The sequence below is a fragment of the Cervus canadensis genome, chromosome 20 (genome assembly GCF_019320065.1).
Source record: "Cervus canadensis isolate Bull #8, Minnesota chromosome 20, ASM1932006v1, whole genome shotgun sequence".
Classification (NCBI taxonomy): Eukaryota; Metazoa; Chordata; class Mammalia; order Artiodactyla; family Cervidae; genus Cervus; species Cervus canadensis.
Window position 1 is genome coordinate 27953189 of NC_057405.1, and position 24107 is coordinate 27977295.

The 24107-nt window shown below is 42.4% G+C and overlaps 1 protein-coding gene across 4 annotated transcripts in view; it reads right to left on the reverse strand.

Annotated features, from left to right (window-relative positions):
• Positions 1 to 24107, reverse strand: part of FILIP1 (filamin A interacting protein 1) — a 214126-nt gene that overhangs the window by 42328 nt on the left and 147691 nt on the right. For all 4 annotated transcript variants that reach the window (XM_043439716.1, XM_043439718.1, XM_043439715.1 and 1 more), the window contains exon 4: positions 18488 to 18666. In XM_043439716.1, coding sequence (XP_043295651.1) covers positions 18488 to 18666 — 179 coding nt within the window. The remainder of the gene's footprint in view (positions 1 to 18487; positions 18667 to 24107) is intronic.

Sequence of the window (24107 nt, forward strand, 5' to 3'; positions counted from 1 at the left end):
CATTAAAACAAATGCCAAAAGTGTCAACACAGAAGCGATTATTTTTCTTCCTGGCTTAATACCACTAAATAGTTAACATTCAAAATTAATTTAAAGCCCTATGATTAAGACTCTCCTAAAACAGCTGTATTTATCATAATTAATTAAGATTCTCTGGACAAATGATATTACTTATTAGAAGCTTCTTGGAATGAGAGGAAATGTTTAAATGGGCAATAGAACCCTCTTTAAAGAGGGTCACAGTAGCTATTAATAGAAATGTCCCACTATTGGATCCTGAAGGGGAGGGACCACACCTTTTTTTTTTTTTAAGCTTTATTTAGGTATAATCGACAAATAAAATTGTAAGATATTTAAAGTGTACATCCTGGTGACTTGATTTACATTGTGAAAGATTCCCCCAATCTGGTTCATCAACAGATCTCTCAACTCTCTCTCTCTCTTTTTTTTGGTGAAAATGTTTTAGTTCTATTTTCTTAATAAATTTCAATTATACAATACAGTGTTGTCGATCACAGTCCTCATGTTTTATATTGTATTCTCGGGCATTATTCAACTTATAGCTGAAAGTCTGTACCCTTTAACTAACCCCTACCTATTTCCTCCACCCCTTCAACTCCTGGCAACCAGTTTTCTGCTTTCAGTTTCCATGAGTTGACTTTTTTTTTTACATTCTACACATAAGAGCTATCACACAGTATTTATCTTTGTCTGGCTTACTTTACTTAATGCTTATTTCACATAATGCTCTTAAGGTCCATCCATGTCATCAAAAATGACACATTGTCCTTTTTTCTCATGGCTGAATGATAATATTTCATTATGTACATTTATATGTCACATCTCTTTAACTTCTTTATCCATTCACCCTCTAATGGACACTTAGGTTGTTTCCATGTCTTGGCTACTGTAAACAATGCTTCAGTGAACATGGGGGTGCAATTATCTCTTTGACATCCTATCTTCATTTCCTTTGGATATACACCCAGAAATGGGATTGGTGGGTCATATGGCAGTTCTATTTTTAATTTTTTTTGAGGGACTTACTTACTATTTCCCTTAGTATGAAAGTGAAAGTGTTAGTCACTCAGTCATGTCTGATTCTTTGCAACCCCAGAGACTGTAGCCTGCCAGGCTTCTCTGTCCATGGAATTCTTCAGGCAAGGAAACTGGAGTGGGTTGTCATATCCATAGAGGCTAAAGCAATTGACATTCCCACCAACAGGGATTCTTTTTTTCTATATCTCTGCCAACAATTATCTCTTGTCTTTTTGATTGTAGCAAATCTAACAGATGAGAAAATATCGCACTGTGATTTTGATCTGCGTTTCCCCATTGATTATTGCATTCACTCATTCTGAGTTGGCTGCCCACCAAGAACCAGGAACTGTATTAGGCACAGGGGATGTGGTGCAAACAGGACAGACAAGAAATGTATAAATATATTTGGTCTTCATCCTGATTCTGGCATAGAACTCCTAAAACCCTTAGAATTTCCTAAAGGTGTCTTGTTATGTTAATGAGGTATCTTTTGGAAAGCCCTAGGTAACCGAAGGATTAGGACTGTTGTCAGGGAACCAACCACAAGATCAAAGGGTTAGGATTTTCAGTCCCACCCCTTGGACCCTTCAGTTCAGTTCAGTTCAGTTGCTCAGTTGTGTCCAACTCTTTGCGACTCCATAGACGGCAGCACGCCAGGCTTCCCTGTCCATCACCAACTCCCGGAGCTTGCTCAAACTCCAAATGTCCATTGAGTCAGTGATGCCATCCAACCATCTCATCCTTTGTCAACCCCTTCTCCTGCCTTCAATCTTTCCCAGCATCAGAGTCTTTTCTAATGAGTCGGCTCTTTGTGCCAGGTGGCCAAAGTATTGGAGCTTAAGCTTCATCTCAGTCCTTCCAGTGAATATTCAGGACTGGCTTCCTTTAGGATGGACTGGTTTAATCTCCTTGCAGTCCAAGGAACTCTCAAGAGTCTTTGCCAACACCACTGTTCAAAAGCATCAGTTCTTTGGTGCTCAGCTTTCTTTATGGTCCAGCTCTCACATCCATACATGACTACTGGAAAAACCATAGCTTTGACTAGAGGGACCTTTGTCGTTAAAGTAACGGAGGGAAGAGGAGGGAAATGGAGATTGAGTTCAATTGCCAATGGCTAAAGATATAGCCTGTCACGCAGATGTAATGAAGCCACCATAAATGCCCCAAAGGATGAAGCATCTGGGTTAGTGAACACGTGGTGATTTGGAGAGAGAGGCACATCTGGAGAGGGTACAGATGATAAAGAATCTGCCTGCAATGCAGGAGACCTGAGTTTGATTCCTGGGTAGGGAAGATCCCTTGGAGAAGGGAAAGGCTATCCCACTCCAGTATTCTTACCTGGAGAATTCCACGGAGAGAAGAGCCTGGTAGGCTAGAGTTCACAGGATCAAAAAGAGCCGGACATGACTCTGTGACTAACACTTTCACTAGTAAGTATTAATAAAATGTTTCTCTGAATTCTGTGCAAATTAATGGAACCCAAGGAGAAGTTTATTGGAACCTCCAATCGATAACTTCTTGGTCAGAAACACAAGTGAACAGGAGATGAGAGAACATGTTTTCTGAACATTTCTGAAAAAGATCTAGTTTAGCATATGGCAAGCTGGAATTTTCTCAACGTGTGGGTGATCAATGGGCCTGCCAATTCACTGTACTTTCATCACAAGAGACACATTTTGCAGCAGAGGAGGTTGTGTTCCAGAACTCTTAGAAGTGGATACCCTGGGGGGTTGGAGTGGCAGGCTGGGAGAAGAAAGTCACAGGACAGGACATGCTAGAAGCATTGCACTTGCATTCTTTAGGTGGGGCAGAACTTTCTTCCAAGATCTCTCTCTGGAGTCTTGGTTAGGGTATACTAAGTCCAGGCAGTAGTTTTATACACAATTATCTCCTTCTTTGGGAGAAATATAATCCAAAACTTCTCAAATATTGCAAATCGCAGAAGTCAGACAAATCTGTGAGCATTGGAAAGCTGAGAAAATCAGAGAGTACTGGAGGGAAGAATGATGGGTATAAACAAGTAGGTAAAGTTAGAACATTTGCATCATTAGAATACTGCAGGATTTGGTGACATTCAACCCTGACTATTCATTGAAAGGACTGATGCTGAAGCTGAAGCTCCAATACTTTGGCTGCCTGATGCAAAGAGCCGACTCATTGGAAAAGACCCTAATGCTGGGAGAGATTAAAGGCAAAAGGAGAAGGGGTCAGCAGAGGGTGAGATGATTAGATAGCATTACCAACTAATGGACATGAATTTGAGCAAACTCCAGGAGACAGTGAAGGACAGGGAAGCCTGGCGTGCCGCAGTCCATGGATTGCAAAGAGTCAGACATGACTTAGTGACTGAATAACAGCAACACATAAACCAGAGCATTCCCCTTTCCTAATCGCCTATTTGGTGTGGAGCAGTCAGAGGTCACCACTTCACGTTTCCTTCACATTTCAGGTCAGACACAAGTACTTCCTTAAGCATTTCAGAATGCAATAAATAACAGTAATTCTCAGTGAACTCCTGTAGGATAATTGAGAGCGACACAGAAAATTTAACGCCAATCCTTTTAGGCACAGTATTTCTGAACTTAAGAGGAATGAGTTAAGATTAAGTAAAGTTGACCTGTAGTTTGCCGCTGAAGCTCACATTCAGGCCCCTAAATATTATTTGAATAGTTTCTTAGCTAAGAGTTCACATCCAAGAACTGAATATGTTATGCATTGAGCATGAAAGACCAAGGTTTTGATTACTCTTTTCTGTTTAAACTTTTCATCACCATGAAGTACTTTCCAAACACAAGCATTCTTGGAAAAAGAGTGCACACTTGGTCAAGGAACCAGAAAGGAGCTGAAACAAACGCTGAAAACACACCTTCCCAAATTCCAACTCCCTTTTTGAAATCCAGGATTTGTAATGCTAATCTGAGTACCTTCCTCCATCCTGGAAAAAAAAATTAATAGTTATTCATCATCCGTGCGAAGAAACAGCACATTTTCGCAGTACTTTCTTAACTCTTTCCTAGAGATGAATTTGTGCCAAAAAAAAAAAAAACAAAAACACTTTTGCGTGCTATTTATTATGGCTGCCCATTTAGGGCAGTATTCCCAAGGTTTTTCATTCCAGAATACTCTTACTTATTACTTTTCAATACTTTATTTTATCCATGATGCTGAAATAAACCATTAGCTCAATTAAAAACGCAATCCAACTAACTTGGAATTTGGAGACCAAAATCAGTTGTTGGAAATGTTCACTTTTAACCCAGTTGTTTTTGCAACCTGGATTCAGGTGTTTTCTCTGGAACTTACATATCTCACTAATCCTTCAATTAGCTAAAAAGAATCTGTAGATTTTTATTTTGTATTTTCTCACAGAATGCCTATCAGAATTGATCAATTGCCTAGTATTACAACTGCCTCAATTATAATGGACAGTCTCAGTGTATTGATAGATCAGAAATAATTTTTTAAAATCTGTCACTACCTTAGGAAATTATTCGCTGTATTTTGCCACTTAGACTCTGAAGGCTGTAGTTATTGACTGAAAATCTGCCAATTAAAGTTCCATTCTAGCTGAGCTGTTTGATATTTCCTAATGATTTTTATGGTGTGTTTCTTAAAACTTCCCATCTGCTCTAGTTCCTGAGAGCTTTCAGATTAACTGTGAAGATAGGCATGAGTTTTTATTTTCATACATATACTATACCACTTATAATCAACCTTTTCTACCCCAAAATTATAAGCTAAATCTGCATTAACTTTCAAAATAAGTGAATTTGTATCCAGACTCCATTTAATAATAACCCATAATAACTTATCTGAAAAATACATGCATTTAAATCCCTCAGTTCAATACACCATTAGGTATAGCTCTTTAGATTAGCTTTTTTTTTTTTTTCTCATTGTTTTATGCAGCTGTTGGGGAAAGAAAATAATTATTCCCCAAGCTATTCTAGTAAGTCCAAACTGGGCTTAAGCCTTTATTCTTTTCACTAAATAAAATGTGTTGTCATTTCTTTTTAATGTATTAATTTTTTAATATACAAAGTTATAAAAAAAATAGCTGTAAATTTGTGACCTCTGCAAAGTTACTGTAGTAGTTTTTCTTCCAAAGGATACCGATAGTTACCACATATTTTATTTCTCATAAAATTTTATGTGGCTAAAAATCATAATACTGCTTTTTCTTTTTTAGAAAGTCATTTTCCTGCTATATATTTTATTCTTCAAATATATTTTTTTATTATGTGGGATTTATCTATCCTTTGGAAACTTAAAAAGTAAATGCTAAATCTTCCCTTGAGATGAACCACAGCTGTTAAATTGATGGTTCTCCTGAAATGGTAGAAACCAAGTCAGGACAAAAAAAAATAACCTTGGCTACAATATGAGCAAGTATCCTCATGTTTACAAATAAGTTACCTATCCTATACATAAAAACGACTATAATTTAGTAATTAGTAGTTAGCCACTACTAAGAGACTCATTACTGAGACCCATTAATAAGAGACATTACTAAGAGATCAGGTTTTTTCCAACTGATTTGGAATGCTATCTTTAACATGTATTAAATTTCTATATGTACTATAATCTATTTCTTAAAATACATCAACTACATTGATCTGTCCATTCACGTACCAATGCCACACTATTTTACTTACTGTGGTTTTAATATGGGATTTTTTTTCTGACAACTTTTTTCCTGGAAACTTTTCTTCTCTTTTTTTGTTTTCAATATTTGACAATTCTTGCTTGTGCATTTTTTATATGAACTTTAGAACAACTTCATTAGTTCTCATGCTTAAAAAAAAAAAAACTGATGATATTTTTATTAGGACCACAGTAAGTCTGTGGATTCATATATGGAGATGATAGCTTTACAACGTTAGTTCTCCAGTCCTAGAATGATAAGCCTTTCTGTTGGTGTCAATATTTTTTATATCCCCAGGTAGCACTAAAACTTTTTCTTTATGTAGCTCTTTCACATTCTTATGTTTATTCTTAAATAGTTAATATTTAATACAGTTCATATTATTTTGTCCTTTGGAAATATGAAAACTTGATAGTTGAATATTGATAATATGTAGCTTTATACCTTGCCGCATCTTTTTTTTTTTTCTCAATTTTTATTTATTTATTTGGCTGTACTGGTCTTTGTTGCGGTGTGTGGGCCTTTTCTAGTTCCTAGTTTGGGCCTTCTCTCTAGTTGTGGTGAGCGTTCTTCTCTTGCTGTGGGGCACGGGCTTTAGCGCACACAGGCTTGGTAGTTGTCTCGAGCTGGCTTCTCCAGTTGTAGCATGAGGTCTCTTTAGTCGCATTGCACAGGTCTTAGTCACCCCGAGGGCTGTGGGATCATAGTTCCCTGACCAGGGATCGAATTCATGTCCCCTGCATTGGCAGGCGGATTCTTAACCACTGGACCACCAGGGAAGTCCCACTGCCTCATCTTATTGAATTCTCTCTTGGTAGTAGCTTTTCAGTTTTCCTGTAATCTGAATACAAAACAGCAACCCCATGAGCCAACAGTAGAGTTTACCTTTCTACTATTTTGCATTGTTCTCAATATGTCTTAGTTTGAGAAAATGTAAATTGTGATCTAATGGAACTGTCATAGTTTTCTTCTGAATGTGTTTGATACACTAAGTGTGTTTGAGTGAGTTTGATACACACGTGAGCAGAAGAATCGACCACCTTTAGGCATTATACCCTATGCCTTATGGAAAGGGCTTCGTATTCATTGTCTCATGACCATAAACAACTTTATGAGATAGAGTATCCCCATTCTATAGATAAAGACTCAGAGAGGTTAGATACTTGTCCAAGAGTTATCTAACTGGTCTAGTAAGTGGCAGTCAGAATTTGAATCCAGGGCTCTCTGGCTCCCAAAGTAAAGCAAGCGACTTGAGTAAACAACTTGTCCCTAGGTGGCAGATATTGAGGGCTTCTAGTACCACGTAGCTAGAGTAACCCAGGGAAGAAGTTAACGGTGGTTGAAGAAGTTAAACTTAGTTCAGATGATCCTCTTAATTTCACAAAACATTCCTAAGCACACCCTCAGTACTCTGGTGCATGTGTGCTGCATGCTTAGTCATATCCGACTCTTCGCAACCCTGTGGACTGTAGTCTGCCAGGTTCCTCCATCTATGGAAGGTTGCCATTTCCTCCCCCAGGGGATCTTCCCAACCCAGGGGTCGACCAGCATCTCCTTTGGGCAGCAGATTCTTTATCACTGAGCACCCAGGAAGCCCCCAGTACTCTGGAACCAGCCACATGCGTGCGGGCTAAATTCCTTCAGTTGTGTCCAACTCTGCGACCCCATGGACTGTAGCCCACCAGGCTCCTCTGTTCATAGGATTCTCCTGGCCAGAATACTGGAGTGGGTTGCCATGTCCTCCTCCAGGGGATCTTCCCGACCCAGGGATGGAACCCGAGTCTCTTACGTCTCCTGTATTGGCAGGTGGGTTCTTTACCACTAGTGCCATCTGGGAACCAGCCACAATGCTACTTCTTTCTCCTTAGTACACAGGCACACAGAGGGATTATTACTAATGAACAGTATACTAACTGCAGGCCTCGAACTCATGTGGGCAAGAAATACGATTATCTTCATATTTCTGTATCTCTTTATTTCTATTATGAGCTCCCATTCCATTTTATCTTTTTTTCTTTTTTAAGTAAAACAGCAGTTCTTTCCTCCTTTATCTTCAAAGCAGGACCAGGCTGAGCCCCTGAGAAATCATGTCTGTGGATTCACTGAAGGATGGGTAGGTCAAGGCGGGGTGTTGGCTGGAGCAGACACAAGCACTGGAGTCGTCGAGGTCCGGCATCCTGCTTTCTGCCTTGGGTTCCCTTCTGCCAGCGGCTGCTCCCGCTGTTCCAGGCCCAGCCGCCTCACCTGCTGTCATCTTACACTGGCCAGCTGCTGCCAACACTGCAGCCTCTGCCTCATTCTACTTTATTTTAGTTAATCCTGGGTAAACTCAGAGGTTTTCCTTTGTAAATTTAGAGACTCCTCAGTCAATCAGTGTCCCCTTCAGGACTCCATTTCTGGAGTTGGGGCTGGGCTCTGGGGCCATCAGAGATGAGCGAGAGGTCATGAAGGCATCATCCTTCCATGCTGGCATTCTCTGAGATGCACAGGGATTCTGAGATTCTCTGAGATTCTCTGGTCTCTGGTCTCAGCTGTCCTTCTGCTCAGATTGCTGATCCAAATGGGTCACAGTTCTGTTCTCACATTCAGCCCTGAATCAGCTATTCCCATGGCCTTTCAGGGACACAGGGGGAAAAAAATCTAGATATTCCTTTAGGGTGGCAGGATACTGAAGCTATACCAAGCTCTCTCCAACTAGACTCATCAAACACCAAGTTTTATTCTCTTTCTCTTGAGTTATTAGAGAACCACAAGTTTTGCCATGCCCTTTGCTATTTGCCCCCGGAGATTCATATATTGAAGGCCTACCCCCAGTGTGACTGTTTGGAGATACAGCTTTGTGGAGGTAATAAAGGTTAAATGAAGTCATAAGGGTAGGGTACTAGTCCAGTAGAACTGGAGGCCCTCTAAGAAGACCTCTCTCCACGTACGTGCACAGAGAAAAGACTATGTGAGGACAGAGCGAGAAGGTGGACGTCTGCAGGTCAGGAAGAGAGGCCTCACCAGAACCTGGCCATGCTGGCACCCTGATCTTGAACTTCCAGCATCCAGAACTGTGAGAAAATAAACTTCTACTGTCTAAGCCACGCAGTCTATTTTGTTATGGCAACCCAAGCAGAGTGAGACACTCTTGGACTTTACCTAGTGATGGCTCCATTCTCAAATTCTTCACACCCGTTTCTCTGGGGTTTATATTTCTCTCCATTTCTCCACCCCACCCCCACACCCCAAGGAAACTCAGAACAGAGCCTCTTCTTTTGCATTGTCTTTGACATTGACTTCTCTTGCTGTCTTGCTCTTCTCTTAAGAGAAGCAGCTTATCTAAACAGGAAAGGTAGAGTGACAAAAATTGAATCACCTTGATTATATATTCTTTCTCAAACTACACCTATATACTTGCTTCTGGAATCCAGGAGGCAAGCTATTGACTTCCTTCCTCCAGCTGTGGCCACTTTCCCTCAAGGCTATGGTTTCTCTTGGCTGGCTGCTCAAATGAGGACCAGGTCACAGGGTGACAGAAGAAATTAGGTTAAAAAATCCAATTGCTATCACACTGCAGTAAATTCTTATAACGGGGTTGGCAAATGAAAATATCAAAGCTGTAACAATATTAAAATTGAATGACTCAGTCTTTGAAGTGGTAAGGGACAGAGTCACCCAGTGAATTCTGGGAAATAATACCCCAGTGTGATTCAATGCAGAAACCTGTCTCCACAGTCAGTCAGACCCTGGGAGAAGTGGAAAATTGTGCACCTGTGGAGCATACACCTGCAGCAGCAGTAACTCGAGACCACTCACTTGTGACCCAGTGCTTGGCACCTGGTCAGAGAGAGGTGTCTACTGAAACGCAGTCCTACGAGGGAGGTATTCCTTATTCTTCGAATTTCTGTCTCTGCTGAGTTTTTCCTTGGCTTCTTGTCTTTCTTTCTTTCTGTTTCATATGCTCCAAGAGAGTATCTCAATGAGCTAGTTCATCACCATCAACAGAACACACTATTCAGCAGGACTCTTCTGCCAGGCTTCCTCTGACGCCCCAGCCTCCCTAATGTCTAGGTCATCAAGGTTGCAAACCAGCTGCATTCGAGACTCGACAGCCAACAGGCACATTGTTTTATAAATTCAAGTGAACAGTGACTCAGAAGATTTTACTCGAATCAGAGTTCTTCCTTTTCCTGAAAAATCTGAATTGGTACCCTGAGCCAGGGTCAGCTGGACTGAGCCAGATGGTGACTTCTCCCGGTAGTCAGAGCTGGCTCTCTGTGTCCCAGGAATCCCACTGTGTATGCAGTGTGTGCTAAAAAGCTGGTCCTGTGCCCTTCAGCTATTTCCCTGGCACCTAAGGCATCTGAGTGTGTAATCTGTGATCTCTGTCTAGACAGCTGTCCACTTCCGGGCTAACTGGGTGTGACCGGCATTGATAGAGTCCTGCGACAGAAAGAATTAAAGCTATGTGAAAGAAGCTGCCTCTGTTTCTCTCAGAAGAGGCCCCTTCAGTGAATCAGGTATTTAGAGTTTCCAGAACTGTCTGGCAACTTCCTGAAATCAAAAGAGAACAATTCGGTGATTGATTCTGGTCCAGACAGACTCTGATGAGCTGGCCTCCTGGGTTTTCACCCTTTATCTCTCACATTCGAACTACTCTATTCTTAACTTTTCCTAGGACTTTCTTTTAATCAAGTGTCTCAAATAACAGGACTGAGGTATTCTTACGTGCTAAAATCTTAGGCAGTAAAATATGTTTCTTGCCTGTTGCCTCTCAACCCTCCCTTTCAATATGTTTCCTTTCTCATGGCCAATTGTCTTCAGTTATTATCCCACCCTTTTGATTAATATCAGAGTCTCTCTTGGTTCAATTCTGCTGCTGTTGTTGCTATAAAAGTTCAAATATGTTGAATCTAATTAACTAAAATTCTTGGTTAGCCAGGCTAAACCCTCATATCTTCCACCGTCCTATCCACAGTAAAATGCAACCATTATTGACATTTAGATTTGAATCTAATCTAATAGGCTCTGAGGTTGTAACATACTCATGGAATTACTCACGGAGCAGCATTATAAGATCCTGAATCATCAAATATGACTTAATTGGCTCTTGCGGTATATTAAACATTTTCTTTAAAAAGTAAAATTCATTTGAGAAACATTTTCCAAAACAGAAAAAGTAAATTAATTCATATCATAACCTTTGATTCATTAGAAAATTATGTTGATCAGATAATCAACCTTCCCTGGCATGTCTGTTCAAAGTTATATTACTAAAACTCTGGAGAATCTTAGATCAGAGGCTGCTAATTCAATGAGAACAAGAACTCTATAAAGCTTGGAAAACAATCACATTCACTGAAGGTTTGGCATTTTTGTATAGCTGGGATCCGGTGAAATGAACCTCAAGGGCATTTTTAGTGGGCTTATTCATATTTCATCCGTGGAGTGTCCAGTTCAGGTTGAGTAACAGGCTCCTAGTTCCAAAGTGCTAATAGTAGATAGGTTAATGACTGGGGTCTTTTAAGAGGACCAACTCCTTTTCCATCTTGCAACTTTGGGAAGTTATCTGAATCATTGATTATCTGGTCCCTTTAGGCAAGACACAACGTCACTTACTTTACACTGTTCCCACCTACCCCTCAACACAAATGCTCTGGCTGTGAGAAGTCAAAATCACCACAACCTCCATCATTTCAATCACATTTTCCAGTAGGATTTGCATATCACAAGGGTGAGAGGAATCGGAAGGTTGAGTTAGGTCCTGGCGTTCTTTCAGAAGGTCAACTGTCAAACTGTAATTGAGTCTCTGAATTCTAATTCCTCTCCTTTCTTAGAAGCTGTCTATTCCCAGCAATTTTCTTAGTCAGTAAGATATTGATAGTAGGTGGCATGTCTCATGACAAGTTAAAGTCTATGAATTCGAATCCCAAACCCACAGACAGAATCAGCGTGCCATCTAAGGAATCAACATTTTAAGTCATCTTTCCTTCCTACAAACATTGGAGAAATGAGGTGTTCATTTCAATCAGAAGGTAAGAACTTGGAAGTGGAAAAGGTTTTTTTTGCTGTTGTCATTTGTTAGTTTTTACTGTAAGAAATTCAGTTCAAACATTGATTCTTCCAGTGAACTGTTGGCAAGTGACCTTGGTGGAAGGAATTTAGTCTGCTTTCCCATCTTCTAAATAGGGATAGTCACTACCCTTCATAAAGTTTTAAGAGATTTATTTATCTATTTTTAATTAGTTAATTTGGCTGCACTGGGTCTTCTTTGCTGTGTGCCAGCTTTCTCTAGTTTTGGAGAGCGGGGGCTACTCCTGGTTGTGGTCAGGGGCTTCTCATTTGGTGGCTTCTCTTGTCGTGGAGCATGGGTTCTAGAGCAATGGCTCATCGGTAGCTCATCAATGGTGCACGGGCTTAGGTGACCCGAAACATGTGGAATCTTTCCGGACCAGGGATTGAACCCACATTGGCAGGCAGATTGTTGTTTGTTTGTTTTTTTTTTTAACCACAGGACCACCAGGGAAGTCCCTTCACACAGTTTTATAAGGATTAAACAAGATGTGTGTGTGCCCAATGTATCAGGGTTGTCAATGACATCTGACCCACTAGTGAGCAGCATAAAGCCTAGGGCTAGGGCTTCCCTCATAGCTCGGTTGGTAAAGAATCTGCCTGCAACTCAGGAGACCCCAGTTCGATTCCTGGGTCAGGAAGATCTGCTGGAGAAGGGAAAGGCTACCCACTCCAGTATTCTGGCCTGGAGAATTCCATGGACTGTATAGTCCATGGGGTCGCAAAGAGTCAGACACGACTGAGCGACTTTCATTTCACTTCAAGCACAGACAAGTGGGCTCTGCTGTTTCCTGCTAATACCTTCCACCTATTGATTACTGTCTGCATGATCAAACTTGATGGTTTACACATCAGCAGTCATATTTTTCTACAAAGTGCTTTATTGGGCTTCTCCAAACTACCAAGGAGAAAAGTCCATTTTATTGTAATAGAGACAAGGCATCTAGATTGGAGAAACTTAAGGGAAATATGCCAGGAACCAGATATGCATCTTCTATAAAGTAGGCCAAGAATATCTCCTAGGATCCCAGGCCACTAGAGCGAGTTCACAAACTTGCTCTGGTCACTCCTGGCCACAGGCGAGAGCAATGGTGCAGCCTGTCCTCGCTTGCCAGGCCTAAAGGAACACCATCAAAACAGGGCTTGAAAATTTCCCCTTTCTCAGACCCCTGCTCCTGCATGCGCTAGTTAAGAGATTTCTCTTGAGACACTGGTTTGTAGTTTTTTTTAAAAAAACAAACCTATACTTGGAAAGCTTGCTGCAATATTACACGATGATGTAATTATTTATGTAGGCCCAGTTAAGCCTATAGAATCCAAAAGCTTTCAAATTTATAACTCTGGTTAAAGATTTAGACAGCCCTCCCACGTAATTTACACACACAAACATGTACACATCCCCCTCAAATGTTTCTGTAAGTTCCAAACTACTCTTTGATGTAACTGTATTCTCTGCATTCTGACATTCTTGAAGCAGCCCTAGAGCAGTGCATGATTAAAATTACAAGTCTTGCAGTTCATACAGAGAATAAAGTTATAAACACTGAAGGTGATCTCATGTGCTCATAATTATGTCTTTTAAGGTCAAGTTGACTCAAAATATGGAGAATATAGCAGTTAAAAAGGGTCTTTATCTAATCTTAATGTAATGAAGGATACTTTCATCTATATTGTAAACAGTGCTAGTTACCAGTGTATTTTTTATGCTATTTCCACTTTTTGATTTGGGAATATAATTATTCCCAATTTGGGAATATAACTGTAACTATTTGTAAAAATAAACATGAAGTAAATGATGGTAGTAGATTATGATCAGTCTTTTGATTTAGAGTAAAGGAAGCCCTTTACAACCTAGACAGCATATTAAAAAGCAGAGATATTACTTTGTCAACAAAGGTCCGTCTAGTCAAGGCTATGGTTTTTCCAGCAGTCATGTATGGATGTGAGAGTTGGACTATAAAGAAAGGTGAGCACTGAAGAATTGATGCTTTTGAACTGTGGTGTTGGGGAAGACTCTTGAGAGTCCCTTGGACTGCAAGAAGACCCAACCAGTCCATCCTAAAGGAGATCAGTCCTGGGTGTTCATTGCAAGGACTGATGTTGAAGCTAAACTCCAATACTCTGGCCACCTGATGCGAAGAGCTGACTCATTTGAAAAGACCCTGATGCTGGGAAAGATTGAAGGCAGGAGGAGAAGGGGACGACAGAGGATGAGATGGTTGAATGGCATCACCGACTCAATGGACATGAGTTTGAGTAACCTCTGGGAGTTGGTGATGGACAGGGAGGCCTGGCGTGCTGTGGTCCATGGGGTCACAAAGAGTCGGACACCACTGAGTGACTGAATTGAACTGAAAGGAAGCCCAGAGAAAAATATTGGTCATCTTAGGCACTTAATTTGTGAAAATTTTGTATAGGATGAATTTAACAACTTCTGAAAAGTGAGAAATAACTTCTGCTTCCTTAGTTTTTACACTTTCAGGGTCCAGGTCAGTGGCCACAACAATGGGGTAGCTTGGGGGGGTGCTTTATTTACCTCCCCTATAACCAGCATCAGTCTCCCATCAGAATGCACCAGAAGTGGAATACTGGTCTGTGCTACTCAAACTCTGCTCCAAAACAAGTCCCCAGACTGCTCCTTCCGACAGATGCTGTTCCAAAGCTTCTCCTATCTTGACAGTCTAAAGACACCAGTGGTCCTAAAATATCTGCTTATATCCTCCTGATAACCATAATTCTGCCTTTTATTAGTAAGATTCTGTGTCATAGTCTGGACATAAGAGCTTGGAGGTGGGTAGCCCACACATACAAAGAAAACATAAAACAAGCCATTCTGCCCAAGGGATTCATTCGTACAAGACTGCTGGCCCAGTGACCTGCTCTATGATCTCAGTTGAGCCACATCATTTATCCTGGGCTTCGGTTACTCAACCTATAGAATGAAAGACTTGGAAGGGCTGACCTCAGAAGTCTTTTGCAATACTAGTTAAGCCAAGGCTTTTTTTCTTTTAAACCAAGGATTTCTCTGAATCTTGATTGCTACTGATCCTATCTGCCTGGGTCCCTTTTTATTATCTTTAACTATTTTCCAGAGGATGTGAGAAACACTTACAGAGTCAGTTCAGTTCAGTTCAGTTGCTCAGTCGTGTCCGACTCTTTGCGACCCCATGAACTGCAGCACGCCATGCCTCCCTGTTCATCACCAACTCCCAGAGTTTATTCAAACTCACGTCCATTAAGTTGGTGATGTCATCCAACCATCTCATCCTCTGCCAATCCCCTTCTCCTTCTGCCTTCAATCTTCCCCAGCATCAGGGTCTTTTCAAATGTAGGACAGGCATAGACAATGGAGCCTAGATGCAATGCATGTCTGGCGAGTCCCCTGGCTTTGCACCCCCTCCTCTGGCCACCACCTAATCAGAAAGCTGTCTGGATGGAGGCAACCTGCAGAACTGCACCTGCAGTAGAAGCTGGGTGATTCTAAGGAGCAAACTTTTTTCCTTCCTTGACTAAAGCTCACAGGAAAAACAAAGGGAAATGTTTCTGAAGGAAAGTTCTTGGCTCTCTTTCTCTTTTTTTTTTTTTCTCTCACAAAAGGGACTTTTCTGGAGAAAGAGGGAAGGAAGAGCAAAACAAGCAAGCAGATGAAGTACTCAGAATAGTCTATGCCGGGACTCCCACTGAGGCTCGGAAAAGCCGGCTCTCTGTCAGCAGTAGTCCAGGTGCGGCAGCCACTCGGGGCGCTGGGGCCTCCCTGAGTCGCGGCCCAGGCCCGGTGGGGACAGGCCCCTGGGGACATTGACCACAGGAAAGCAAGCCCCAGGTCAGCAAACTGCCAGTCCCCATAAGCAGATCTAATTATGATCGCTTACTTCAAAAGAAGGATTTAACCCCAAGCAGATTTAGCAGGGCCGCTTCCAAAGGGCAGCAGGATTCCCGGGCCTGACCTTTGAGAAAATCCTCAAGGCTTCACTGCTCCAGGAATTCAGCAAAGCCAGTCACCATGGATGCTTCAGAACACAGAGAAATGCAGAGAATGCCACCTTAAGTTATCAAGTCCTCCTAGTGAGGGTGTCTAATTGAGCATAATGAGTGTCTGGTGAGCGTGGACCCACAGCGTGTATGCTGGCAATCAGTCAGGGGGGTGGCCTGGACAAGAACACTGACAGGAAAATATATACAGCACTGAAGTATAACCTGTTGAGTCAAAAATACTATTTCAAAATACTATTTGAAAATACTACTTCCAAACCATAGAGTAGTTGGATAAGCATGTACGTTTGGCGACATATCCCAGTAGTGCTCATCAATGTATTATTATGAAAAACAGCTTGAGGTATATAATTTTTAAATGCAATTTTTATTTTTAAAACCTTCTACACAGCACTTTTGGAGGAGGAAATGGCAACCCACTCCAGTATTCTTGCCTGAAGAATCCCATGGACAGAGGAGCTTGGGGGACTACAGTTCATAGGGTCACAAAGAGTCAGACCCGACTCAAGCAACTGAGCAAATACACACACAACACTTTGCTCATGAGAAATCATTGTGTAGTTGCTCTAGTAAAATTAAACAACTCCAACAGAGGGGTGGGGAATTGGAATTGTTAGTCTTGAATTGGTCAACTTGAAGTTAGAAAATAAATACACTTGGGACAAGCTCACTGTATAATGACTATAAAAGTATTTTGTGAACTATAAACCTCTCCATCAACTGTTATTATTTCAATGATTCTCATAATACACAAAAATTAAGAAAAGAAAGAAAAATAAACAGCTAGGTAAGTACAGTCTCTTCATCCACATGCCTCATTTATATCAACCTCTGTAGGTGAATTCACCTCAGGCATTTAGCTTAGGTGGGAAATTTCAGAAAAAGCAGACATATCTGATTCTAGACCAAATGGTTTACAAACAGATCAGAAAATAATTCACACAGCTGTTCTCTAAAATTATTTGATTTCAGATCTTTAAAAGAAATATCAAACAAGTTGCTACTATTAGCTGACTACAGTCCAATACGAGACACCTAGATATACGTGATTTTACACCGGGATTAAAATCTTGTTTTCACCTCCTATGCTTGAGCTTGGAAAGTTCACAGAGGTTGAGGAGGTGGAGTTTATTCCGTTCGGTTTCCCCAAAATATCAAATTAGACCATCTATTTATCCAAACAAGAAGTTGCTAAACTTGAGCCTCTAGGAGCAGAAGACAGGCTTAAAGAAACGGTGTGTGTGTGTGTGTGTGTGTGTGTGTGTGTGTGTGTGTGTGTACACACGTGCGTGCGTGCGTGCACACCAGGTTCCTCTGTCCACAGGATTTTCCAGGAAGAATACTGGAGTGGGTTGCAATTTATTCCTCCAGGGAGCTTTCCCACCTAGGGATGGAACCTGCCTCCCTTGTGTCTCCTGCATTGGAAAGCAGATTTTTTACCAGCTGCACCATAAGAGGAGGGTATTACACGTACTACTTCAGCCATTGCTCCCTCATCCATTTCTCCTCCCTCTAGGGATGTGCCAAGTCCAATAAGTAAACATTACCAATAACTTCCAAAAATTTTAACACAAACCTATTCTGTTTCAGGCTTTTAATTATTCTGTTATCAAAATAACTTCTTCTACAAATAAACTAATATGGGAAGATCAGATCTCCTTTTTTGTAACTAAATAGACACAGCAAAGCTGGGGCTGGTGAAGCTCTTTCTGAATGGCTATTTGCAAGTCCTAAACACAGACGTGGACACGCTTGGTAACTCAAAGCATCGCGATTCAATGTCATTGGTTCAAAGACCGTGGAATTCACAGACGTAACCATTCAGCTTAAGTAAGGAAAAGGAAAAGAATAAGCTAAAAAGAAGATGCTGAAAAAGCTGGATAGTATCAAAGCGTTTCTGTTTGAAGTCTCTGCTTCACATGTGGCAATCCCTGGTCTGAGAAAACTACCTACGTATTTGAGGCTCGACACTGAATTTTTAAATTTGTTTTGTTTTACACTGAGTTTTAAGAGGGACTCAACCCTGAGAAAGTTAAAGTAGGTAATTCTAGTTAAGTAATTTGTAACAACCAAATAGTAAGATTTTCCATAACCGTGTTAAGAATAAATAGGATTTATTTTATTAATACATGGTTAAATTGAGTAATTTGTTTCTCCAAAGAAGTGGATTTTAATCCCAAAGAGGAAAAACAGATTATTTCTAATAAAGGGCAATTAGTAGAGAAGCTTTTCAACCTTCGTTGATCAGGTTAAAATGGAAGCTCCCTGAGTGTGCCTTTCTGGCTTTTCACATCTGTGTGCGACTTCACTTTCACTTTTCACTTTCATGCACTGGAGAAGGAAATGGCAACCCACTCCAGTGTTCTTGCCTGGAGAATCCAGGGATGGGGGAGCCTGGTGGGCTGCCGTCTATGGGGTCGCACAGAGTCGGACACGACTGACGCGACTTAGCAGCAGCAGCAGTGTTGTCCTACTTGTGTGAACGCCCAACATGGTCACATTAATAGTTCCAGGCAAAGTCTCTCTCCCTCTATGCAAATCATCCAGAAGTTACGAAGTAGGCCCCAGGCAAGCGTCCCTGGATCCCCGGATGGAAATCTGACCCGTGGAGGGAAGGGGGCCGGATGAGAGCGCGGCCCCGCCCCCCGCGGCCCCGCCCCCGCGGCCCCGCCCCCCGCGGCCCCGCCCCCGCGGCCCCGCCCCTCGCGGCCCCGCCCCTCGCGGCCCCGCCCCCGGTCCAGCCGGCGCAGTTACCTCTCCCGCTCCTGCTCCAGCAGGTTGGTGAAGTCGTCGCTCTTGTTCATGTAGTCCGTGTGTTTGTGCTTCTCGTTCTCCAGCTCGTACACCGTGCGCCGGTGACACTTCTCAGCCAGAAGCAGCTGCTCTAGCATGCGCCGGTAGGTTTCCTTTTGCTTTTCTTCGAGTCTGTCCAGCTGAGTAAGCCAACATGGGAAAGGGCTTAATATTTTATTTCATTTACATACGAAACTCTAAATAAATGATAATTTGTTTGGTGATTTATCGGGGCTTCCCTGGTGGCTCAGATGGTAAAGTATACGCCTGAAATGCAGGAGACCTGGGTTCGATCCCTGGGTTGGGAAGATCCCCTGGAGGAGGGCCTGGCAACCCACTCCAGTATTCTTGCCTGTAGAATCCCATGGACAGAAGAGTCTGGTGGGCTGCAGTCCGTGGGTTTGCAAAGAGTGGGACATGACTGAGCAACTAAGCACAGTGATTTATTACCTGATGGGGAGGGCATGGGGTCTGCTGTTCTCTGCCTTTCCTCCCATTCCATCATGTTCTCTAGGACAGCTGGCTGTATGAACTATTGGTGGTAAGGCTGCAGTAACTTCTGGCCTCTGACCTTTTTTCCATGAACCTATGTGTGGTTCCTAAACAGACTCACTGTTTCGATGAGACAGCGCAAAGCTCTGTACTCAGAAAGAGAGAGAACAGTATCCCACATAATCTCACAAAAATAAAGAGCTCAGTGGGCACATGTACCAAATTCCTCCCCTGGGAGAATGGAATTATCATCATTGCAACCCTTTTCTATTTTTTTGAGGCCTGTAGTTAAGTGAATTCCTAGGAAAAGTATGTGAAGGACCCACAATCCTCTCCTTTCAAGAGATACTAAATATAGGAAGAGTCTCAGAATTTGTGGAGAGCACATATCTCAAACTAAGAGATCTTATCAAATATTATTACAGGACTTTTTGTGCCTGTGCCTCTGGCCAGGCTATAAGATCTCTGAGGGACCATGCCTTGGTCATCTTTTTAGTTCCTGGTGCTTAACACAGAGCTTGGGACACCGTAAGTGTTCAGTAAATGTTTGTTAATTAGTACCCAATCTTAACAATATTGATAGTTCTCCATCCTACTCTCCTCTCCAAACCTTAGTGCAGGAGTTCACAGCCCTCAGCACTAGTGACATTGTTGGCCAATTAATTCCTATTTGAGGAGTTGTCCTGTGCATTGGAGGATGCTCAGTGGCATCCCTGGCCTCTGCCCTCCAGATGCTGGTACTAAACCCTGCAGTTGTGACAAAACTATCCACAAACGCTGTCAGATGTCACCTAGAAGGGAAAGTCCCCGTGCCCCCCCACCCTCCTGTTGCAAATCACTGCCCTGGGTGAATCAGACATATTTAGGAGCCATTCTTTTTTTTTTTTTAGCTGCACTGGATCTTTGTTGCTAGGGGCAGGCTTTCCCTAATTGTGGAAAGTGGGGGCTACTCTCTACTTATAATACTTGAGCTTCTCATTTCAGTGGCTTCTCACTGGGGAGCATGGACCCTAGATGTGAGCCCAGTACTCGTGGCACACACTTAGGTGCCCTGCCGCATGCAGTATCCTTCCGGACCAGGAATCGAACCTGTGACCCCTACATTGGCAGGTAGATTCCTAACCACTGGATCACCAGGGAAGTCCTAGGATCCATTTTTAATCCCACAGCCAACTCTGTAAGACTCAGTGGAGTAGCTCCGTGGGGATCAGCTTCAGAGCTATTCCTTGGATGTTCCATATTTGCCCTTTAGTCATAAGGAGGATCTGAGGTTCTCTCCACAATTGTATACATCCCTTCATTGTGAATGAATCATTTGTGGGGCCCAAAGTAGAAGAGATATTACCACCATAATCCTCAGTGCCTTCTGATTAGACCTCCACCCCTCTTGCCTAAGGGCAGGTGACCAGCAGACTGGTGAAACCCAGGCTAACCGGTAGCCGGTCATACCAGAGATCATCAGGGAGACTAATTGTACTTTTATGCATTCTGATAAATTTCTGCAGTGTTAATGGGACAGTCTATACAAGAGACTTTCTCACTGAAACAGCTCCTATTACAAAATATTCTCCCCAAGCACTCCCCATCTCTCCACAAGTGTGATTTTTACCACATGCTATAGAATCTGTCAAGCATTGTTGGAACATCATCAGAAATGTAGAAGGAGCAACTCTTTCCCGTTTTTGATCCTTCTTCTTTTGTGAAGCTGAAATTCCAATACTTTGGAGACCTGATGAGAAGAGCTGACTATTGGAAAAGACTCTGATGCTGGGAAAGATTGAGGGCAGGAGGATAAAGTGGCAACAGAAGATGAGATGGTTGGATGGCATCATCAACTCGATAGACATGAGTCTGAGAAAACTCCAGGAGTTAGTGAAATACAGGGAAGCCTGGTGTGCTGCACGTCCATGGGGTCACAAAGAGTCAGATACGACCAAGCGACTGAACAACAACTTTGTTGTAAAATAAGGCCTTCCTTCCTTTTGAGACTATTTGGAAGAGCAACTTCTACCTGTATCTTGATACCCTGACCCACTCCTCCCTAATGAAGGAAGGGTGACATATTTGAAGGTTGTATTTAGGACAGGGAGCTGGGCATTAAATTCCAGCCTTTTCATTTCTTATTTTTGACCCTGTCTGCCATAAAATGGTACTCTGTGCTCTGAAGATCCAAACTTTCCCTCAGTGCTCCCTCCAAAGTTTAGGAGAGAAGGTAATAGGAACTTGGTGGTGGTCATCTATCTATTTATGTCAATACTAAAATTAATGTTTCAAGTCATGTGTCAGACTCCTGCAGTTATTCCTCCATCCTTTCAAAAGAGGAGAAGATGGGGGCATTATTAATTGGATGGTTGACTGAAATATCCAGAGAGAGAGACATTGTCGGGGCATTCTGGAGAAAAAACAGCGTATGCTGATATTAATTGCTCTGGGGCAGCCTAGGTGGGACCACTCGGCCTTAGCTTTAATATGTTCTGTCCATGTGGGCCTTTGGCTGTTCTGTTCTCAGCAGCTGCCATGCTGGGGCTAGGCCCCTAAGTGGCTGGTGTCAGGGGCCACATTCACCTCACCTGCATCAGCACAGCTTGACCTCAGTACTGACTGCGTAATCAGGAAGATGGTGTTTTTGTCCCTGAATGCCTGTGGAAGGATGCTGAGACGCTGATGGGTGCACTGCATTTTCCACCCAGAACTGCAAACCCAGATTTTAAACTGCAAAGCTAGTAAATTCCTCTTTAGCAACAAAGCATTAGTGTGTGAGGATTTAGCTCTCAGTTTTAAATTCTGGACTTAAGAACTGACATAGGTAGTGATAGAGCGGCCGTGCCAGACCCTGGGTCCCGTTATTTTGTTTGGAACCGCACTGAGCTCCTAGGAGAGGACTGAGGTGAACTAACCTCCCAGGTCTGTGTGGCTCGTCCTGAGACTCTGAAGACCCCCTCCCATAACTGTGAGCTCTGTAGATTCATTAATCGTGTACACTGTGTCCCCAGGCTTTTGGTTTTCAGGCTCCAAACTGTGGCTAAACCACAGAGGAATGGGAGTTCTTATTACTGAATAGGGAAAGTGAAATGGGCACCGATTCCTTTGGAAATGTAGCTTCCACTTGGATGGAGGTGGAAGGAAAATTGAATGAAGTCATCATAGCGCCAAAAGCCAAGATTTCCTGAGAAAAGAGTGTACCTGGATCAAGTTGGTGGAGAAGAAGTTCGGACTTGAGATGGGGAGAAATTTCAGTATGTTTCAGACCAAAGAATCACGATTTAGGAAATGATTTTTAGTCTGGTATCAACAGAGGGCTAAGGGGAAGAATATTAAGGAATTTAGGAAGCGAGAAATCTACTTAAAAGGAAATGGGAGGTCTTAAAAGACCAAAGTGTATTTACACAGAAGGAAAATGGATCTAAATGCTCTTAAAGATAAGGCTATAGAAAAGGAGATATTTTAGTCTTTGTTGAATCACAGTGGGTGACAGAGGAAGAAGAGATTGGAGAGCCTAGAGAACAAAGCAACATGACACCCCCCCTCCACCAAAAAAAAATAAATGGAGTCGGCATCCAGGAAACATTTGAGGAGCACCCTGTAAAACTGCAGATGTTTCTTCTTGAGATCACATGGGGCCCTTCTCTTGCAGACTGCAACAGCTATTCAAACTGGTTACATAAAATGTAGACAGACCTAAGAATTAAAACTTGAGAAGATCAGGGTAGGATATTTTAAACAATTTGGGGTGAGTCTCAGGGTGTCAGCTATGGCAGATGGGCTCTGAGTGAACATGCACAAGAAACCTGAAGATGTAGATTCCAAGGGAAAGATGAGAGAAATGAAAGGGGATTGGGGCAGGACAGCCGCAGATGTGTCCAGGCACAGGTGTGCTGTGGAAAAACTCCTCAGGAGGGATCATCCAACTCAAGAAAGTAAAAGTAGATAAGATTTGTGTTGAACAAGGGTTCCTCTTGGCAGACTCATTACTCCTTGGTTTTGCTTCTTTCACGGAGGGTGACCACACAATGTACAATGTGGAAGGTAATATTCAGAAAACAAATGTCTGAGTCTGAAAGCGTAGGGTGTGTGTGTGTGCGTGTACATCTATTTTTTTGGTGGAGGGGGGTGTCACATTGCTCTGTTCTCTAGGCTCTCCAATCTCTTCTTCCTCTGTCACCCACTGTGATTCAACAAAGACTAAAATATCTCCTTTTCCATAGCCTTATCTTTAAGAGCATTTAGATCCATTTTCCTTCTGTGTAAATACACTTTGGTCTTTTAAGACCTCCCATTTCCTTTTAAGTAGATTTCTCGCTTCCTAAATTCCTTAATATTCTTCCCCTTAGCCCTCTGTAGATACCAGACTCAGTTGCTCAGTCATGTCTGACTCTTTTGCAACTCCTTTGACTGTAGCCTGCCAGTTTCTTCTGTCCATGGAATTTTCCAGACAAGAGTGCTGGGTTGGTTTGCCATTTCCTATGCCAGGGGATCTTCCTGACCCAAGGACTGAACCCACGTCTCTTGAATCTCCTGCCTTGGCAGGTGGATTCCTTACCACTAGCGCCACCTGGGAAGCCTGCAACCATAGGATAAGTAGAGGCAAAAAGAAAAAAAAAAAAAACCTCTACAGTCCCTAAAATAGGTGATGAAGGAAGAGGGGGACCATTTGAAAAACTAGTCAAAATGTTGAGGATGACAATAACGGTAAAACTCAGCTGAGCCTTCCTACTGGAAAAAAGTTGTGACGAAAGGAAATACTTCTGTTGCCTTGAGTAGAACAAGTTACTTAAGAATTAGAAAGTTCAAACATGAGAGAGAAGGGAAGTTCTGAGGAATGGTCACCTGGGTCAGGTATGGTTTCCACTCGGCCCCAAGGCAGGCAGGTTTCAGAAAGTCATCTGGGGGAAGGGGTGCTACCCCCTGAAACAAGGAAAGTGAAAGTGAAGTTGCTCAGTCATGTCTGACTCTTTGTAACCCCATGGACTGTAGCCTACCAGGCTCCTCCGCCCACTGGATTTTCCAGGGAATAGTACCGGAGTGGGTTGACATTTTCTTCTCCAGGGGATCTTCCCAACCCAGGGATCGAACCCAGGTCTCTCGCTTT